The sequence below is a fragment of the Castanea sativa genome, chromosome 10 (genome assembly GCF_040712315.1).
Source record: "Castanea sativa cultivar Marrone di Chiusa Pesio chromosome 10, ASM4071231v1".
NCBI lineage: Eukaryota > Viridiplantae > Streptophyta > Magnoliopsida > Fagales > Fagaceae > Castanea > Castanea sativa.
Window position 1 is genome coordinate 18504510 of NC_134022.1, and position 16758 is coordinate 18521267.

The following is a 16758-nucleotide window of genomic DNA, read 5'->3' on the forward strand; positions in this document are numbered from 1 at the left end:
CAATAAAGGACAAGGATTTCCTGCAAACAGGTTTGTTGGAGCTGCTGAATACAGGGTTAGGTGGCAAAACATTAAAGTGACACATGTTTAGTGGTCTCATGCAACGCACATGACCAATTAATTAATTTGAGATGACAAACGACGTTAACGTTTGCCCTCTCTCTCCTTCTTCCAAGCCCAGATCCCTTTCTCTCTTCTCCTCCTTTGTTCTTCTCAAAACTTAAAAAACCCCAGCCACCTAACCCATATTAACCCACTGTGCCCAGCCATGACCTACCCATATCAAACCAGTAGCCCACCATGACCCACCCATATCAAACGCAGCCTACCACAACCTATCGATGTTGATAAAGCAACGCACCAAATCGAACCACCCAGCAACCATCAACCCAAAAAATACTCCATTGATGACAATCCAAGAAGCCAATTTGAACCACCCTTTAGCAAATCTATGGTCCAGTAACCAATTGAAGCAACCTAGTAAGTTCGAATCGAAGCAACCCACAGAGACAAACACGGTCAGATGGGTTGGCGGTGAGTGCATGTGGTGGGCGGAGTTATTTTTTGATGGGTTAGATGGGCTGGGGATTCTAATGAGAGGAATAGAGTTGGAACAGAGAATCTGATGATGGGGAGAGATGAGTTTTGAGTCTAATAGGTTTTGCCTAAGCCATTTGACAGAGAAATGAGAGAAACGTTAACGGAGATATTCCACTCATAGCTGGTCATGTGCCCTGGACACATGTTACTTTAAAATTTTGCCACCTACCCTTGTATGCAGCAGCTCCAGCAAGCTTGTTTGTAACAAATCCTTGTCCAACAATAAGTGTAAAGCATAAAGAGTAAGGAAAGAGAGATGCAAAAACAAGATAACACCGAGATGTGTTATTGAAGAGCAAACCAAAGTGCTCGGCGAAAAACCTCTCTGTGGCCCTCTAAGCTGAATCAACTCATTAGTGAATAAAGTTGGAGTATAAGGATATCAAAAAGACCCTCCAAGCCTAATCTACCTAATATACTTGAACTCTCCAAGTTCTAGTTACCAACGAATTTCACCGAGCCATGTCTTTACTTGTTATTCGGATCTCGCAATTAGCTTCAAATTGCATCCGACAATCAATGGCTTCTTCTAATGCTTCCCATACCCACCAAAACTTCTCTTAACACTCAAATTGGGTGAGGTAAGTGTTTGGGCTAAGAACTTCTCAAGGATTTGTAATTGGAGAGGTAGGAGTAGATGAAAATTAAGAAAATTTGTATAGATGATTGTGGGTTTACAATCTCTAACTCTCAAGTGTATTGCTAAGGTTTTTTCTCTGATGCAAATACAATAAACAATAAATGTAAAGCATAAAGAGTAAGGGAAGAGAGATGCAAACACAAAATAACACAGAGATGTGTTATCAAAGAGTAAACTGAAGTGCTCGAAGAAAAATCTCTTCGTGGCCCTCTAAGCCAAATCAATTCACTAGTGAATAAAGTTGGAGTACAAGGATATCAAAAAGACCTTCCAAGCCTAATCTACCTAATGTACTTGAACTCTCTAAGTTCTAGTTACCAACGGACTTCACCGAGCCATGTTTTTACTAGTTATCTAGATCCTACAATTAGCTTCAAATTGCATCCGATAATCTATGGCTCTAAACTTCTCTTAACACTCATATTGGGTGAGGTAAGTGTTTGGGCTAAAAACCTCTCAAGGATTTGTAATTGGAGAGGTAAGAGTAGAGGAAAACTAAGAGAATTTGTATAGATGATTGTGGGTTTACAATCTCTAACTCTCAAGTCTATTGCTAGGGTTTTTTCTCTGATGGTCTCCTTACAATTTCGTGGATAATGCAGACTTATATAGTATGCGTAAAGAAATGAAGAAAGCACTCTTTAAAATCATTCAGGCATAGATTTTTGCAAGTCATTCGCAGTTAACCAAGTCGCAAAGTGACTCACGAAAACCAGTCTGGCATAAGTCCTTTCAGTTTTTAGCATGCGCTTCTCATGTGGCCTTTCGCAGGTCGTCCACTTGCAAGCCAATCGCGAACTTCATTGTCTTTACAATTCTTCACAAAATTCTCACACTCAACCCTTACATTAAATTCCACAAACATACAGGGAAATGATTGAACAAAATACAATCAAATTTAATATGGAATTAAAGCCAACAAAAACATAGTTGTAAATCACATATTTACAATATTAATGTGTTTTATGTTGGATTCATACACTAATCAAATCTTTCAAACAAGCACAACCTATTAGTAGGGGCAAACAGTTGCATTTGAGGAAGTATTTTATGGCGGATAGGTTTGTTTCATGATGAAATGAAAGGGACTGCAACGTACCGTGTCGGACACCTATAGTAGTGCTTCATAGGTCGGATCTTTAATGGGCAAAGATGGATAACACACATATACACGCAAATGGGCACTGGCATCATTGCCCATCAGTCAGCGCTTTTGCTTTTGGGCTTCTACTCATTAAATTCTCTCTATATTTTGCTCGTGTATTTATTGGGACGAGCAAGATGGAACGGTGCTGGAAAAACTAATCCTCGCTTTTTAACCAATTAGGGAAAATTTGTGAAAATAAGATGGGTTAGGCGAAGTGAAGAATGTTCGCTATACCTAAGTTAATTAATTTCCTACTTTTAGGGTGCGTTTGGATACCGCTTATTTTGTTGAAAACTGAAAAAAATAAAAAAAAATATTTAAAAAGTTACTGTTCACACTCGGATTACTGTTCATTTGTTTGATTGCACTATTTATGTCCCATGAACAGTGCAAGAAGCGCTGGTCAAAAAAAAAAAAAAAAAAAACAGAAAACGCAGTCACTAGACGCGCATCAACGCTATCCAAACGCTACTTTAATGTAAGTAGCACTATTAATCAAGAATATGAAATTAATTAATTTCATATCCTTGAAATACATGTAACGCTTTTGTAGAATGCTTAAGCAAGTTACAAACTATAGCAATTATCTTGCTTAATCAGAATGAAGAATGCAGAATGCCTTGTCTTTGAGTAGCTGTTGTTGCCTTACCTCTTTCTAAGTAGTAAACACCTTATGAGCATGCTCTATGGAGCAAGCCACTCACATTATGCAAGCATCATGCACTTGTGTGATTTACAATGTGTGTGTGTGTGAAGCAGGTTCACTCGATTCCACCTCCTTTTTATATCAATGCATAGATTTATACAACTCACTTAATAATTCTCGATTAAAATTCCAAACTTTATTAGCCATTCCAACAAAATTCAAAATATTTCAAACTATATTTGTTTTAATGTTTTAAATCTTTCATAAATTTAATTAATATAAGACAAACTATAAACTTTATATACGTGTGTGTAGAGCAATAAAAAAAAATTTAAAAAAAACATCAATATATTCCAGTATCAAAATACATAATTAAACCAAAATGTTTTTCGAAACAGAATTCAAAGGAATTGTGCAAATGACAATACGTAGCAGATTTTTTTTTTAATTGAGTGTATATTTTAATGGTAATGGTAATATTGAGAAGTGGAAGAGGATAAGAAAGATGGAAAAGGAAAGTACATTAGACATTAGCATCAAGCAGACAAACTTTCTGCTGCACAATATAGGACACCTTCCCAAAAAACACACGTTGAGTTGTGTAATGTATAAAGAAACCAAGCATACACAAACGAACCACATTCAGAAGTGGATACTGGATAGCAGCGTCTTTTTTTTTTTTCTTCCGCATTAGACATTGCCCAACGTGACCGCACGCACAGAATACAATATTTGTTACACTCCAAGTACCTATGTAAAAGTGTGAAAATCAATATTCTTTTGTTATTTGTATTTGTATTTTTATTTTTTTATATAAATTTAAATTATCAGCCCCTAATATAAACACATCTTTGTTTCTAATCCTCTTGGAAAACCAAAAAACAAAACAATAAAAAACGTTAGGTAAATGTTAGTAAACCATTTTTTTATTTTTGCAATATAAATCAAGGAATTAAAAAATGCAATTATAGAAATCGTTGGAAATTTTTTAAATACTCATTTTTAATGAGTGTGTCGAAAAATAGCAGAAACTTTGTAATTTGTTTTTATGGACGAGAACATTCAATAATAGTGATGACAGACAGTCTTATCTAGGGAGTGATTATTTCATGTTTTTTGTATTAAATATTATTAATGAGTGACTTGGCATCAAAATTTAGAAAAATAAATTGGACACTTAGGGCAAAAATAGTTAGCACTTGGAAACTAATAAATAATGGATTTGAATTTTGATTTTGCTTTGACTTTAATAAAATATATATGATGTATGTATAAATTTTATTTTGGAGACATTGAACCAATAATAACATATTTCATGATTATACCACGTGGAACATAGAATTTAGTCGTAGTAATAATAATAATAATAATAAAAATAATAATATGGATACTATAATTTTACTACATGGCGTTTACAAACTGATGTCACCAACCACAAAAATACAATTTAAATATTTCATCTATGACATGGTTTAAAGTCTATCAATTATATTCATTAGCATTTTCTGAATAAGACACAGTATTACTTTAATTTAGGAGCAATAGCTATTAGAATAAGTTCTATGATTTCCTTGTGTGAGATTGCTCATGACACGAGAGTAAAGTGGCAGTTACAAACATAGTTGCATGAGGAGAATCCGAATAAGACTACAACCCAATCTAATCAGTTTCTTAAGCTCAACCATGTTGATTTTCAAGCTCAGCAAATAAAGCCATTATTTGCCCAAAAATTCAAAAGATATTTGAAGTCATTGTCTCCAAGAAGTCAAAGAGTATTTAATGTTGGTTTCCTAACATTCAGCCATTATGTTTTATTCCTCTTGACACCAAAGTGTCCCAAATTCCAACCGAAGTGTCCCCAAGTTCTAGCAAGGCCAATCTGATGACAATCCGGCCCAAAAAGCTTTCCTTAAAACATATTTTTATTATTAATTAAGTCAATTTGTCTTTATTTAGTGTCTCCTAAGATGAATTAGACTTTATATTTTATTTTTCTTAGGCCGACAAGTAATTTATTGTGTTTTTAAGTTTCTAAGAGTTATATCTATCTTTGATCAAATTAAGTGAATGTATTTATTACTATTTTTGTTTTCTTATGCTTGGGGGATTGTTTCAAGCTCTGTTGATGCCTTTGGCTGAATCAAATAAAAAATATAGTGTATTTTCAGAATTAAAGAAAAAAAAAAAAAAAAAACCCTTGTGTTTTTCAGAAGATATGAATTTCTTCTAAATTATCTCTTATCCCTTGGGGTGGATTCCTTTGAGTGGCGAGTATCGGTTTCTGTATCTCTGGGGTGGTGTTAATCTATATCCCATAGAGTGGTGAGCCAAAATAGTTTTGTATCCTTACTTAAATTCCTTTGGGTGGTGTTATATGTATACGTTTGGGTTTACTTTGGTGATAAGCTTATCTATCCTTTAAATTATTGAGTGTTTTTCTTATCCCATAAAACCAGAAAATATAAAATATATTCATCCAGCCTATTTCCATTTATCATATCAGTTAAGTTTGGGTTACCCCTTACAAATTCGGTATCAGCTCATTTCGATAATTTGATACTTATTATGCCTACTGATATGTTGTCGCAAAAGAGCAAGTGCAAACGGGCTCATTAGAAATTCCATGAGTGCTTGGATTGGAGGTTTCTCTAGAAGTATGGGAATTAATCATTCTAATTAAGATTGCTAAACTTTGGGGCCTTCATGATGGTCTCATCGTAGCAAAAAATCTAAATAATAAAAAAAAAAAAACTCTTTATTGAGCTTGATGTAAAAGTTGTGGTCACAATTCTTACATCATATGACAGCTTATTTGATTCATCTCACTTTTGTAATGCTTTGATCTTTGAACGCAGGTCCCTCTTCTAGTCCTTTGAGGAAACTCACAACAACCGCATTCTCTGCAAAGAGTATTATGCATATATATTTTGGCAAATGAATGATCTCCAGTAGTGATAGTTTTGTTTTGTATTCACACCCCTCCTTCGTCTATTTTGTATCATTTATTTTTGGATGTTTTGGGTATTTCACACCCGAAACTTTGTAACCTTTAAAGCATTCACATCTAGAATTTACAAAAAATTCTATTTTACCATCTCAAAACCCACTATATCATTTATACCATACCATTTTCTAACACACCTAACATCCCAACTTTTATTTTCTTATACAATACATTAAAATAATATATTTACACAATAAAATATATTTATGTCTCTCTCTAATTTCTCTCTCTCTCTCTCCATCACCACCGTGAAGAACCAAAACCCCAACACAGTTTATCATAAAAAAAAAAACCAACACAGAACCAAAAAAAAAAAAAACTTCATTGATCCACCATCAACACAGTTTATCAAAAACCCAAAAAAAAATCCACTGATCCACCATTAACAACACACGCCGATCCACCTGACCCACCAAGCAAACCCATTGTTCTCTCTCAACCACCCATCACCATCACCTTTACCACATGCCGATCCACCTGAACCCCCATCAAAACCCATCGGAAGCTGATCTCCACGCCTCCACCGGCGTTGTCTCCATAACCACAACCCCACACAAGATCAATACCCAACCACAACCACTGCCCCACGCCGCCACTACACCACCACGACCCAAAACCCACTCCCACAAATCAAAACCCCACACCCACACCACCGAACCCCATTACGAATCACCCCACAACCCAGATCAACCCAAACCAAGCAAACCCACATAAACCCAGATTAACCCACCATCACAGACCACCCCAAAACCACCAACCCAGACCCATGCCACCGTTGACCATCGACCTAGACCCATGTCGTTGCCATTGAACACTGACCCAAATTCACACTACTACCATCGAGACCAACCCATGCCGCCACCATCAATCACCGACCTAGACCACGCCTACCTCTGCCGCTACCACCACCACACAAGGGTTTCAAGTTTAAGGAGAGGAGAGAATAGAACAAGACCCACGTCGAGAAGGAATGTAAAGAAAAATGAGAGAGAGAGAGAGAGACGTAATAAATATGAGAGAGAATAAAATATTATTTAAAATTATACAATTTTGCTACAATGCCATTCTACATGTAAGATAGCACTCTAGCAAGATTGTAAAAAAATTTACAATTCTTTACTTTTGCAATTCTGGACATGGGAGGTTTTTGAGGGACAAATGCTAATTAAAAGCAACATATAACAATTAGCATTCCGGATGTGAATGCTCTTAATTTTGTTTAATTAAATTCCTATAGTCCACGAACCAAAATGATAGTTCCGTAGTTATTTCTCAAAGTGATCAAACTTCAAAGGCTGTTGCTTGGTTGGTTCTTACAAGTAATGTCTTTCTAGCCTTTCGGTAATGCAATCATGCATGTCGTTGGTTTCACCACACAATCCAGTATGGGTTAGACTTTAGAGTATGTTTCTGGATTCTGTCCAATGCCGTCTCTTCCAAGCGAAGCTACCCGGTACCTAGTACTTGCCACTTGCAGGTATTTGTGTAATTTTGTTCCTTCCTAAGGTCTAAGGATCGGGCAATTTATCATTAACTCTTGATAACTCGTGATTTCTTTCATGGACATGAGGGTCTCTTGTAGTTTTAAGATTTTTTTTTTTAATACAGTGTTAAGGTAAATGTGTCATAGGTGCGTGTGGACTAGTTTTTTTTTTTTTTTTTTTTTTTCCTTTTAATTTTTTGATTAATTTTTCTAAGTATAATTCTTTAATTTTTTTTTTTTTTTGTAAAGATGTACAAATAATAGTTTTTGGCCTAGACAGATTTGGCTACAAAGTAAAATAAAACTATTAAATATGAACAAAATTTTTCTTCAAACTAGTTTGGAGAGAAACTATTCAAAGTCCTTATATAATTCTTTTTGAGTGTGAATTTTGAGAATCTAACCGTTGAATTTCATGTTCCTTATATTTTTAACATACGTATCAAATTTCATTCAAATTTAATATTATTTACTATTTGATCAATTAACTTATTTTTTATAGACAACTTTAGATTACAAAAACTTGAAATTATAACATTTTTTTGATGATATAGTAATTGATCTTTGATCTTCTTGAAATTTTGTAAGCATTAGGAACTAGGAAGTAATAAGAATATGCAATCTAACGGTTAGATTTTCAAAATTAACACTCAATATAAAGATATATGATGAGTTTGGAGAGTTTCTCTCCAAATATATACCAAAAAATTTCAAAGCTCTTCCCTTCCGACCACCTGATTTTTCTCTTGTTCCCCAAAGTTGTAAATGCTTGCCCGACATCGAGAAGAAATTTAACAGATACGCTTTTATGGGAGTTTTCAGTATTTCATGGAAGTCAATCAGTTGATCTACCTCCACCTGATCATCCTAACACTGTCTCATATAATTTGAAGTTGGACCAACAGTCTCTTGGACACGTACGGTATACGACCAATGTTCATTGTAGTAAAAATTGAACCAATTAACATTTGCCACCTTTCAGCCTATATATTCTCAAAGAGTTTATCACAATGTTACTCTTTACAACTTAAAAATGGCAGGTAAAGTACGCTTATTAAATGTTTTACATCTCACCATCCACTATGCTTTTTCTTTAACACATAAAAAATACTCTTATATCATCAATGCCATTGTCTCACCTATATATACCACACTCTTTCACCACCATTTGCTTGTACCCTGACACAAACAATATTCTTCTTATCCATAATTAAATGGCTTCCACCGCCATGCCCTCACCACTCTCTGTTACCTTCCTTCTCTTCCTATTATTATTGGGTGCTTCTTTTTACACCATCGAGGCTCGTGAGCCATTTGCTTGTGACCCAAAAGATGCAAAGACAAAGGGCTTGCCATTTTGCCTTGCGTCCTTAGAAGTAGAAGACAGAGTGAAAGACCTTATTGGAAGGTTGACACTGCAAGAGAAGGTAAAGCTGCTAGTGAACAATGCTGCAGCTGTGCCACGGCTGGGAATCAAAGGCTATGAGTGGTGGTCTGAGGCTCTACACGGTGTTTCAAATGTGGGTCCAGGAACTAAGTTTGGTGGGGACTTTCCTGGGGCCACTAGCTTCCCTCAAGTAATCACCACCGCTGCTTCTTTCAATGCATCCTTGTGGGAATCAATCGGACGGGTAAGAATACTTCCTTTTAAAAAGAAAAATGACCAATTGCTAATTTTCTGACTATCATTTTTTTTTACACAAAGGTTATGCCGGTAATCTTATCTAGTTTGGCTTTTGGCTAATTAGGGGGTTTAGGAGAGTAATTTAAGTTATGTTGTTTGAGTGTTTTTGATATACGTGTGGATGAAAAAATATGAGTAATATTATTTAAAATGTTAAAAATATGTTTAAACTTGCTTGCCAAACACCCTTAATAATCTCTTTTTGTTGCTGTATGTTTTGTTTATTTAAGCTTCATGAAATAGTTTATTATTATTTTTTGATACAAATGAAATAGTTTATTATTAGTACTATAGAAAATTGGTCACTTTAACAATGGGCTACACAATGCGACGTTCTTCTTATTATTCTTGATCATAATCCTTTTCATGTGTTAAGTGTAAACTCCAAGCCACATTGGAAGGGAAGAAATAAGAGTAGCGTTCACTTTAAAAAAAATAAAAAAAAATGTTCATTTTAACTTGTTTAGATTGAACATATAATCCTATTTCTATTTATTCTATGACTTCTTTCTTATCTTAAAGTACATAAAAATAATGTAGAAGCGTGTTACTACAAGACAATTATTCATGTCTTTCTACTCATACTTAAGCTTTACTTTAATTTATTGCTCAATTTAGATAAAAATTAGTGGTACCCAATAAAGCTAAGTACATTCACTTTATCCCTTCCTTTCCAATCAAGCAGCTGGCAGGTTTCAAAGATAGTCATTATTGTTTGAATCGTTGAAATATCGTAATCTTTTTCATTTTTTCATAATTATTAAGGTAACAACGAGTATCAACGATAAATCATAAATAATAATAAAATTTATAAAAAATCGTGAACAGTATTATTGATAAGATTAAATACCCATAAATTTTTAAAATTTTTCTTATAATTATTAAAATGACAGATTATGATTGGTGTAATAATATTGACACAACAACACTTTTACACTGCACCATTCATAATAATAATTATATATATATATATATATATATTCTTTAAAAAAAAGTTCAAAAATTTATTGTTAAAGTGTCGGAGTATTTATGTATATTTGTTTATTAATTATTTTTCCAAGTCTGTTTGTGTTTCAATTTGCCCATTGGCAACAAAAAGGTGGGCAAATTGGCCCTTATAAAAGCAAAGCTACAAAAATTCTAAAAGAATAGTCGGTGTCCCACTTCCAGGTAGTGTCAGACGAGGCAAGGGCAATGTACAATGGTGGTGTAGCTGGGCTCACGTATTGGAGCCCAAATGTGAACATATTCAGAGACCCAAGGTGGGGCCGTGGACAGGAGACTCCCGGTGAAGACCCCGTGCTAGTCGGTAAATATGCAGCCAGTTATGTTAGAGGCCTACAGGGAAATGACGGTAACCGGTTGAAAGTTGCGGCTTGTTGCAAACACTTCACGGCCTATGACCTCGATAATTGGAACGGAATTGATCGTTATCACTTTAACGCTAAGGTAATCTAATTTATGGAGCTGTGTATTTTAAGATATTACACGCGGGTATGATTATTAGTTTCAGACCGCCGGATTTGATTGTTCAATTATATATGATCATCTCTGTCAATAGCAGGAGCAACGGTTGTTGCAGCTACAATTGCAAGGGTCAGTGTTGGTGGTCCACTCTTTGAAATTTATGGCATCAGAATCTGGGACCATCTTAATTCTTTCTTTGATCATGTCTATAATTTTTTTTCTTTATTGTTTGCAAATGATAGAAGAAATCTTATGTTGCAAGTAATTTAAGTACGAGTAAAATCAATGGTCTTTAATTCAAATATAGATTTTTTTTTTTTTTTTTTTTTTTTTGTGTTTTCAAATGTTTGAATTCCTTTCCCATACTTAAAATTTTAAAAGATACATAAAAATGATAATGCGAGACAATTTTTAACAATATGAAAATTATAATTGAAATGACATTATTTTCGCATCGAATTATTATTGACATATTTTTATTAACATTAATCATATCACTTAGTGTTTGTTTGAAAACAGTTTATTTAGCTAAAATTGAAATATTTTTGTTAAAAATATTGTAAATAAATCTAAAATGTAGTTAAAATAATACAATGGGATCATGAATAGTATCAAAAAGTGCAATAAGACCCATGAATAATAACAAAAATAAACTAAATAATAATAAAAAATTTAAAAATAGCTTTTTAAGCAATCCCAAATACACACTTAATAACAGTAACTAAAATGAATGCAAAAAGGTTGTAAAAATTTTCATTCTGCGTTACTAACATTGATAAATGTACACTAGTGAATTATAAATGTCAACCTTTTGATTTCTTGATGCATTATTTTTCTGACTCATCATTTTAAGATTTGATAAGTTCATTTATTATATATGAAATTGGTGAGATTTCTCAATGACCCACTATTTTATTAGCACATGCAATTTTCTATAATGTGGTCCTCTATTAAAGTAATATTTTTACAGCTCGTCTTTCCATCCGTTCTCTATTATTTATCATATTGTCTGGTCGTTGCTCCATTATATGTTTCATAACTTTCTGATATCCTATCCATACTCAGTACCAAAAAATATGATAATGGAAGTGACATCCCACATGGTCCACAATTGCATGCAGGTTAGCAAGCAGGACATTGTGGACACATTCGATGTGCCATTCAAAATGTGTGTGAAGGAAGGCAAGGTAGCGAGTGTTATGTGTTCCTACAATCAGGTCAATGGTGTGCCTACCTGTGCTGACCCTAATCTCCTAAAGAAAACAGTACGTGGTGTTTGGGGTCTTGATGGGTAAGTTTGCTATCAGTATTATTATGGCAAATAGTTATAATATTACAGACTGATTGCCTATTATTTTTATATGAATTAATAATTTTTTTTCACTTTCATAGACATATACAGTTATGGCACAAATTGTATCATTTGACTTGATCTTAGAATCTTCTTTATCACTGCATGATCAGATCTGACTTCAACCATTGCATCATCCAATCATGGTCTAATCTTTAATAACACGTCTTATGTGTATTAACTGTTTGAAATTTTTTTTTTTTTTTTTTTTTCTTGTGGACCCGCAGGTACATTGTTTCAGATTGTGATTCAGTGAGGGTTTATTATGATCAGCAACATTATACATCGACACCAGAAGAAGCAGCTGCTGATGCCATTAAAGCAGGTTTTAAACACTTTTATAATAGTCAACATTTTTGCCCTAGAAGCTTATCCATTACATCATTTGCTAAATAAATCAATAGTTTGTCCTATTTTACATACAAATGTGTATCATCTTTTGTATTTCTTTTTATATTCATCAGTAAGAAATTGTTATGAGTTTATTTTTTTTCATTTTAAACTTTGACTATTTTACAAGAAAATTTAAACAAAGACAAGGCAAGTTGTGATCAATGAAACATAAAGTAAAACATAAAATGATACAGAAGTATTTTACCAAAGAAATGAAATCAACTATAAAAACATTTAGCCCGATTGTTAATACTGTTCTAGTAATACTGTTTGTATTTTTAAAAAATATGTGTGGGTAAAAAAATGTGTAAAAATACGTATAATATTATTTAAGGAGTTGTGTTAACGGGCACCGAAAGGTGACTGTTAATAACAACTTTTTTTGCAACTTTATGACAGCTTTTTGCAGCTTTGACAATTTTTTATTTTTTTAGTAATTTTTTTGATAACTTTTTTTACTTTTTTAAGTAAGATTTATAAAAGGAAACATTAACAAGTACGTCCGGTGATTGTTAACATTTCCTTTGTTTAAATACTAAAAATTGCTATTTAGTATACACAAATAGCCCCTTAAATTGTGGGACTTTATAGAGACCACTCATTACATAGGACCTATAAGAAGAAGATGTACAGAGGATCCAAACCATAGACATAAAAATCGTCTCGATAAACGGGAACTTTACTGTTAACCAATTCGATTTCTTTCCTCACTTTATTAAGATAATCATTTGTGTTCAGTTAACTTTTTTAAAGACCATAAGCTTGACAACGTTCTAGAGCATATCAATTAATATTGCCTGATTCTTCAAATTAAAAGAATTGGATCCGAGTTACTCTCTCATTTATTGTAAGGTGAAAAACCCATTAAAAGCAATCGATAAAATTGTCAAGGAAAAAGATAATGGTCACTACACACTCTTGATACAGTGGTCACTCCACAAAAATAAATACTTATAAAGTACAAAGGCAAAGGCCGGGTTCAAATCTCCAAGAGAAAGTTTTACACATGCATATATACTTAAATTATACTAAATTAAAATTTCTATCTTATATAATTAAAAAAAAATTGTACATAAATGCAATAAATTACACTATACTAAGCTAGAGTAGGCCACAAAACAAGACTTCAACGTATATTCTCGTAACAGATCTTTCAATAATAATAGTGACTAAATTTTATGTTATCTATCAACCGACCGCAACCATTCTCTTTTTAGAACTTAGGTTTGGTAAACAAAATATATGATAGTAAGTGAAATAAATGAATTTAAAAAATGTACCTAAATAGATAAGTTAAATAAAATTTGACTTGAAGGAATATTGTGGTCATGTTTTCAGGTTTAGATTTGGACTGTGGGCCTTTCCTGGCTGCGCACACTGAGGATGCAGTTAAAAAAGGCTTGTTGAATGAGAAAGATGTCAACACTGCTTTAGCCAACACACTCAATGTCCAAGTGAGACTTGGGATGTTTGATGGAGAACTGTCCAAGCATCCATTTGGGAACCTTGGCCCAAAAGATGTGTGCACCCCGGCTCACCAAGAGCTCGCCCTTGAATCAGCCAGACAAGGCATCGTTCTTCTCAAGAATCGTGGGCCTTCACTGCCTTTATCCACTCGGCGTTACCGTACTGTCGCTGTTATTGGGCCTAACTCCAATGTCACAAATACAATGATTGGCAACTATGCTGGTAAACTTATGTTTTCTTTTTCTTCACTCACTCTGCCTTCCTTTTAAGCCTTTTGTAAGTGCTATCCAAAAACCAAAGTCCACCTCTCATTTTCTTGGGACACTAATTTGGGCATGGGTCAATATATTGTGTGTTCGCTAAGACCCAAATTTAGGTGCATAGATATTTCATCCAAAATGGGCTCAAAGCATTCACCATTTTCTTTTGTTGGCCTAATAGCTACTATTTAGTATGCCAAAAAATAAAATAAAAAACAACACGTCGATCCTAACTAATCCTATTCAAAATTTGACTAAGGCTTGATTGTTGTTATTGTTTTACTAGGTGTTGCATGTGAATACACCAGTCCCCTACAAGGAATTGAGAGATACATAAAGACAATTCACCAACAGGGTTGTGCCGACGTAACTTGTACTGACAACAAGCTCTTTAGTGCAGCGGTTAACGCTGCTAGTCAAGCAGACGCAACAATTTTAGTGGTTGGGCTTGACCAAACGATTGAGGCAGAATTCAAGGATAGAGCTGGGCTTGTTTTACCAGGGCGCCAACAAGAGCTTGTATCTAAAGTAGCTGCAGCCTCAAAGGGTCCAACCATATTGGTGTTGATGTCTGGTGGGCCTATTGATGTGGCTTTTGCTAAGAATGATCCACGCATTTTTGCCATCTTATGGACTGGTTACCCTGGCCAAGCCGGAGGAGCTGCCATTGCTGATATCTTGTTTGGAGCATATAACCCAGGTTTGCTTTTCCTTGACAAAATGCAATTCCCTTTTTTGTGGAAAATCACATTTAAATCCTAAACTTCAGGGTAACAAATTAAACTTAGTAGTTTTAAAAGTAACAACTTAAGCCAAAAGTCTTGTAATTCAACTAATTGGCACTTGGCACTATTTTTTCTTTAAGAATTACTCCTGAGGTTTCTAACGAAGACATCGAAGTTCAAATCCTCTCTTTCTAAATTATCAAATTATAGAAAGAAAAAAAATAGTAACAATTGAGACAGACTTAAATCGAATAGTTTCAAAAATTACACCCTAAACTACAAGGTTTATGTAATTTTCCCATTATTTTTTGATTCTATGGGCTGCTCAGGTTGGCCTTTCCCCAAAAACAACAACTAACCTTTCTGTGCTTTGCAGGGGGCAAGTTGCCTATGACATGGTACCCACAAGATTATCTAAAAAATTTGCCTATGACAACCATGGCAATGAGGTCAAGCCAATCCACAGGCTACCCTGGAAGAACCTACAGATTTTACAAAGGTCCAGTAGTGTACCCATTTGGGTACGGAATTAGCTACACAAAATATGTTCACACCATAGCTAGTGCTCCATCTGTGATTTCTATTCCCCTTGATGGTCGCCATGCTCGTGGTAACACAACCACATCTGGTAAGGCAATCAGGGTGACCCATGCAAAATGTAATAGGCTCTCAATAGGAGTGCAAGTAGATGTGAGAAACAAAGGCTCTAGGGATGGCTCTCACACTTTGCTTGTATTTTCTGCACCACCTGCTGGGCATTGGGTTCCACACAAACAATTGGTAGCCTTTGAGAAAGTACATGTCCCAGCTAGGGCTCAACGGCGAGTCCTGATTAATATACATGTGTGCAAGTACCTTAGTGTTGTGGATAAGTCTGGAATTCGAAGAATTCCAATGGGTTTACATAGTCTTCATATTGGTGATACCAAACACTCAGTGTCAATCCAAGAAGCAAAACTTGGTGTTATCAAGTCTTAAATTTCTTCGTGGAAGGACACCCAGGTGCCATTTTTTGTTATGGTAATTGTATCATGGTCATGGGCATAGTAGTAGAGAATATTTCTAGATGCTAATCAGCACTCATTATTTTCAACTATTACAGTAGGCTTTTCAAGGTACAGATTGAAGGAAATAATGGTCTACAAGAAGGAAAATAGGGAAAAAAAATTACAAAGAAGAGCGGAAGCTTTAAGATTGCTTTGTATTTGTATGAAGAGGAAAGGATATACCAATATATTCCTACATTTTAAAAAATTTCCCCAATTTTTTTCTAATATTGTGATTGTAATTTGGCTTTGATATTGAAGCCGATTGTTTCAATTGTGCTCCTATTGTAATATTTTGAGTGAGCTTAGTATATAACATGCATGACTATGGTCATGTCATTAATTTGTTGTGCACATTATTGATTTACGATGACATGGTGTATAAACATTCTCTAACAACTAACATTATAAGATTTTCCCATTAAATCATTCAAATTCGTTATTTCTAGTTTTTGTTCAAAATGTGACACATTACATTTGACGAGTAGCATATAAACGGTTGTCCGTACTTGCAAACCATCCATAATAATGACGAGTAAGAGTATGGACAAGCGTAAGTACATTAACTCCAGACAACATTCAATGATTGAGAGATAAATGAGCGAAGTTGTTACTACCGTCCAATAATGTGTATTTAAATAACCGTTACGGACTGTAAAATGCTGGGATTAAGTGGTCATCATTGAGCCATAACTCCTCTAGCTGTAGTACGATGTTACACAGAGCATTTATTCACACAGAGGCTATATAAAGCCAAGAAAACCAAGTAAATAGATATACAAACATACACATACAAATCGCTCTATAGATTACTTATTTTTCTAAAGAGTTTAAGCTAATTTAAG

At 34.4% G+C, this 16758-nt stretch overlaps 1 protein-coding gene across 1 annotated transcript; it reads left to right on the top strand.

Moving 5' to 3' along the window:
• Positions 1-8685: 8685 nt before the first annotated feature.
• Positions 8686-16269, top strand: LOC142611556 (putative beta-D-xylosidase 2). The gene is made up of 7 exons (XM_075783618.1): positions 8686-9151; positions 10375-10653; positions 11793-11962; positions 12250-12347; positions 13754-14104; positions 14429-14842; positions 15244-16269. The coding sequence occupies exons 1-7, from the start codon at positions 8735-8737 to the stop codon at positions 15843-15845; spliced, it is 2331 nt and encodes a 776-aa protein (XP_075639733.1). The 5' UTR covers positions 8686-8734; the 3' UTR covers positions 15846-16269.
• Positions 16270-16758: the final 489 nt, after the last annotated feature.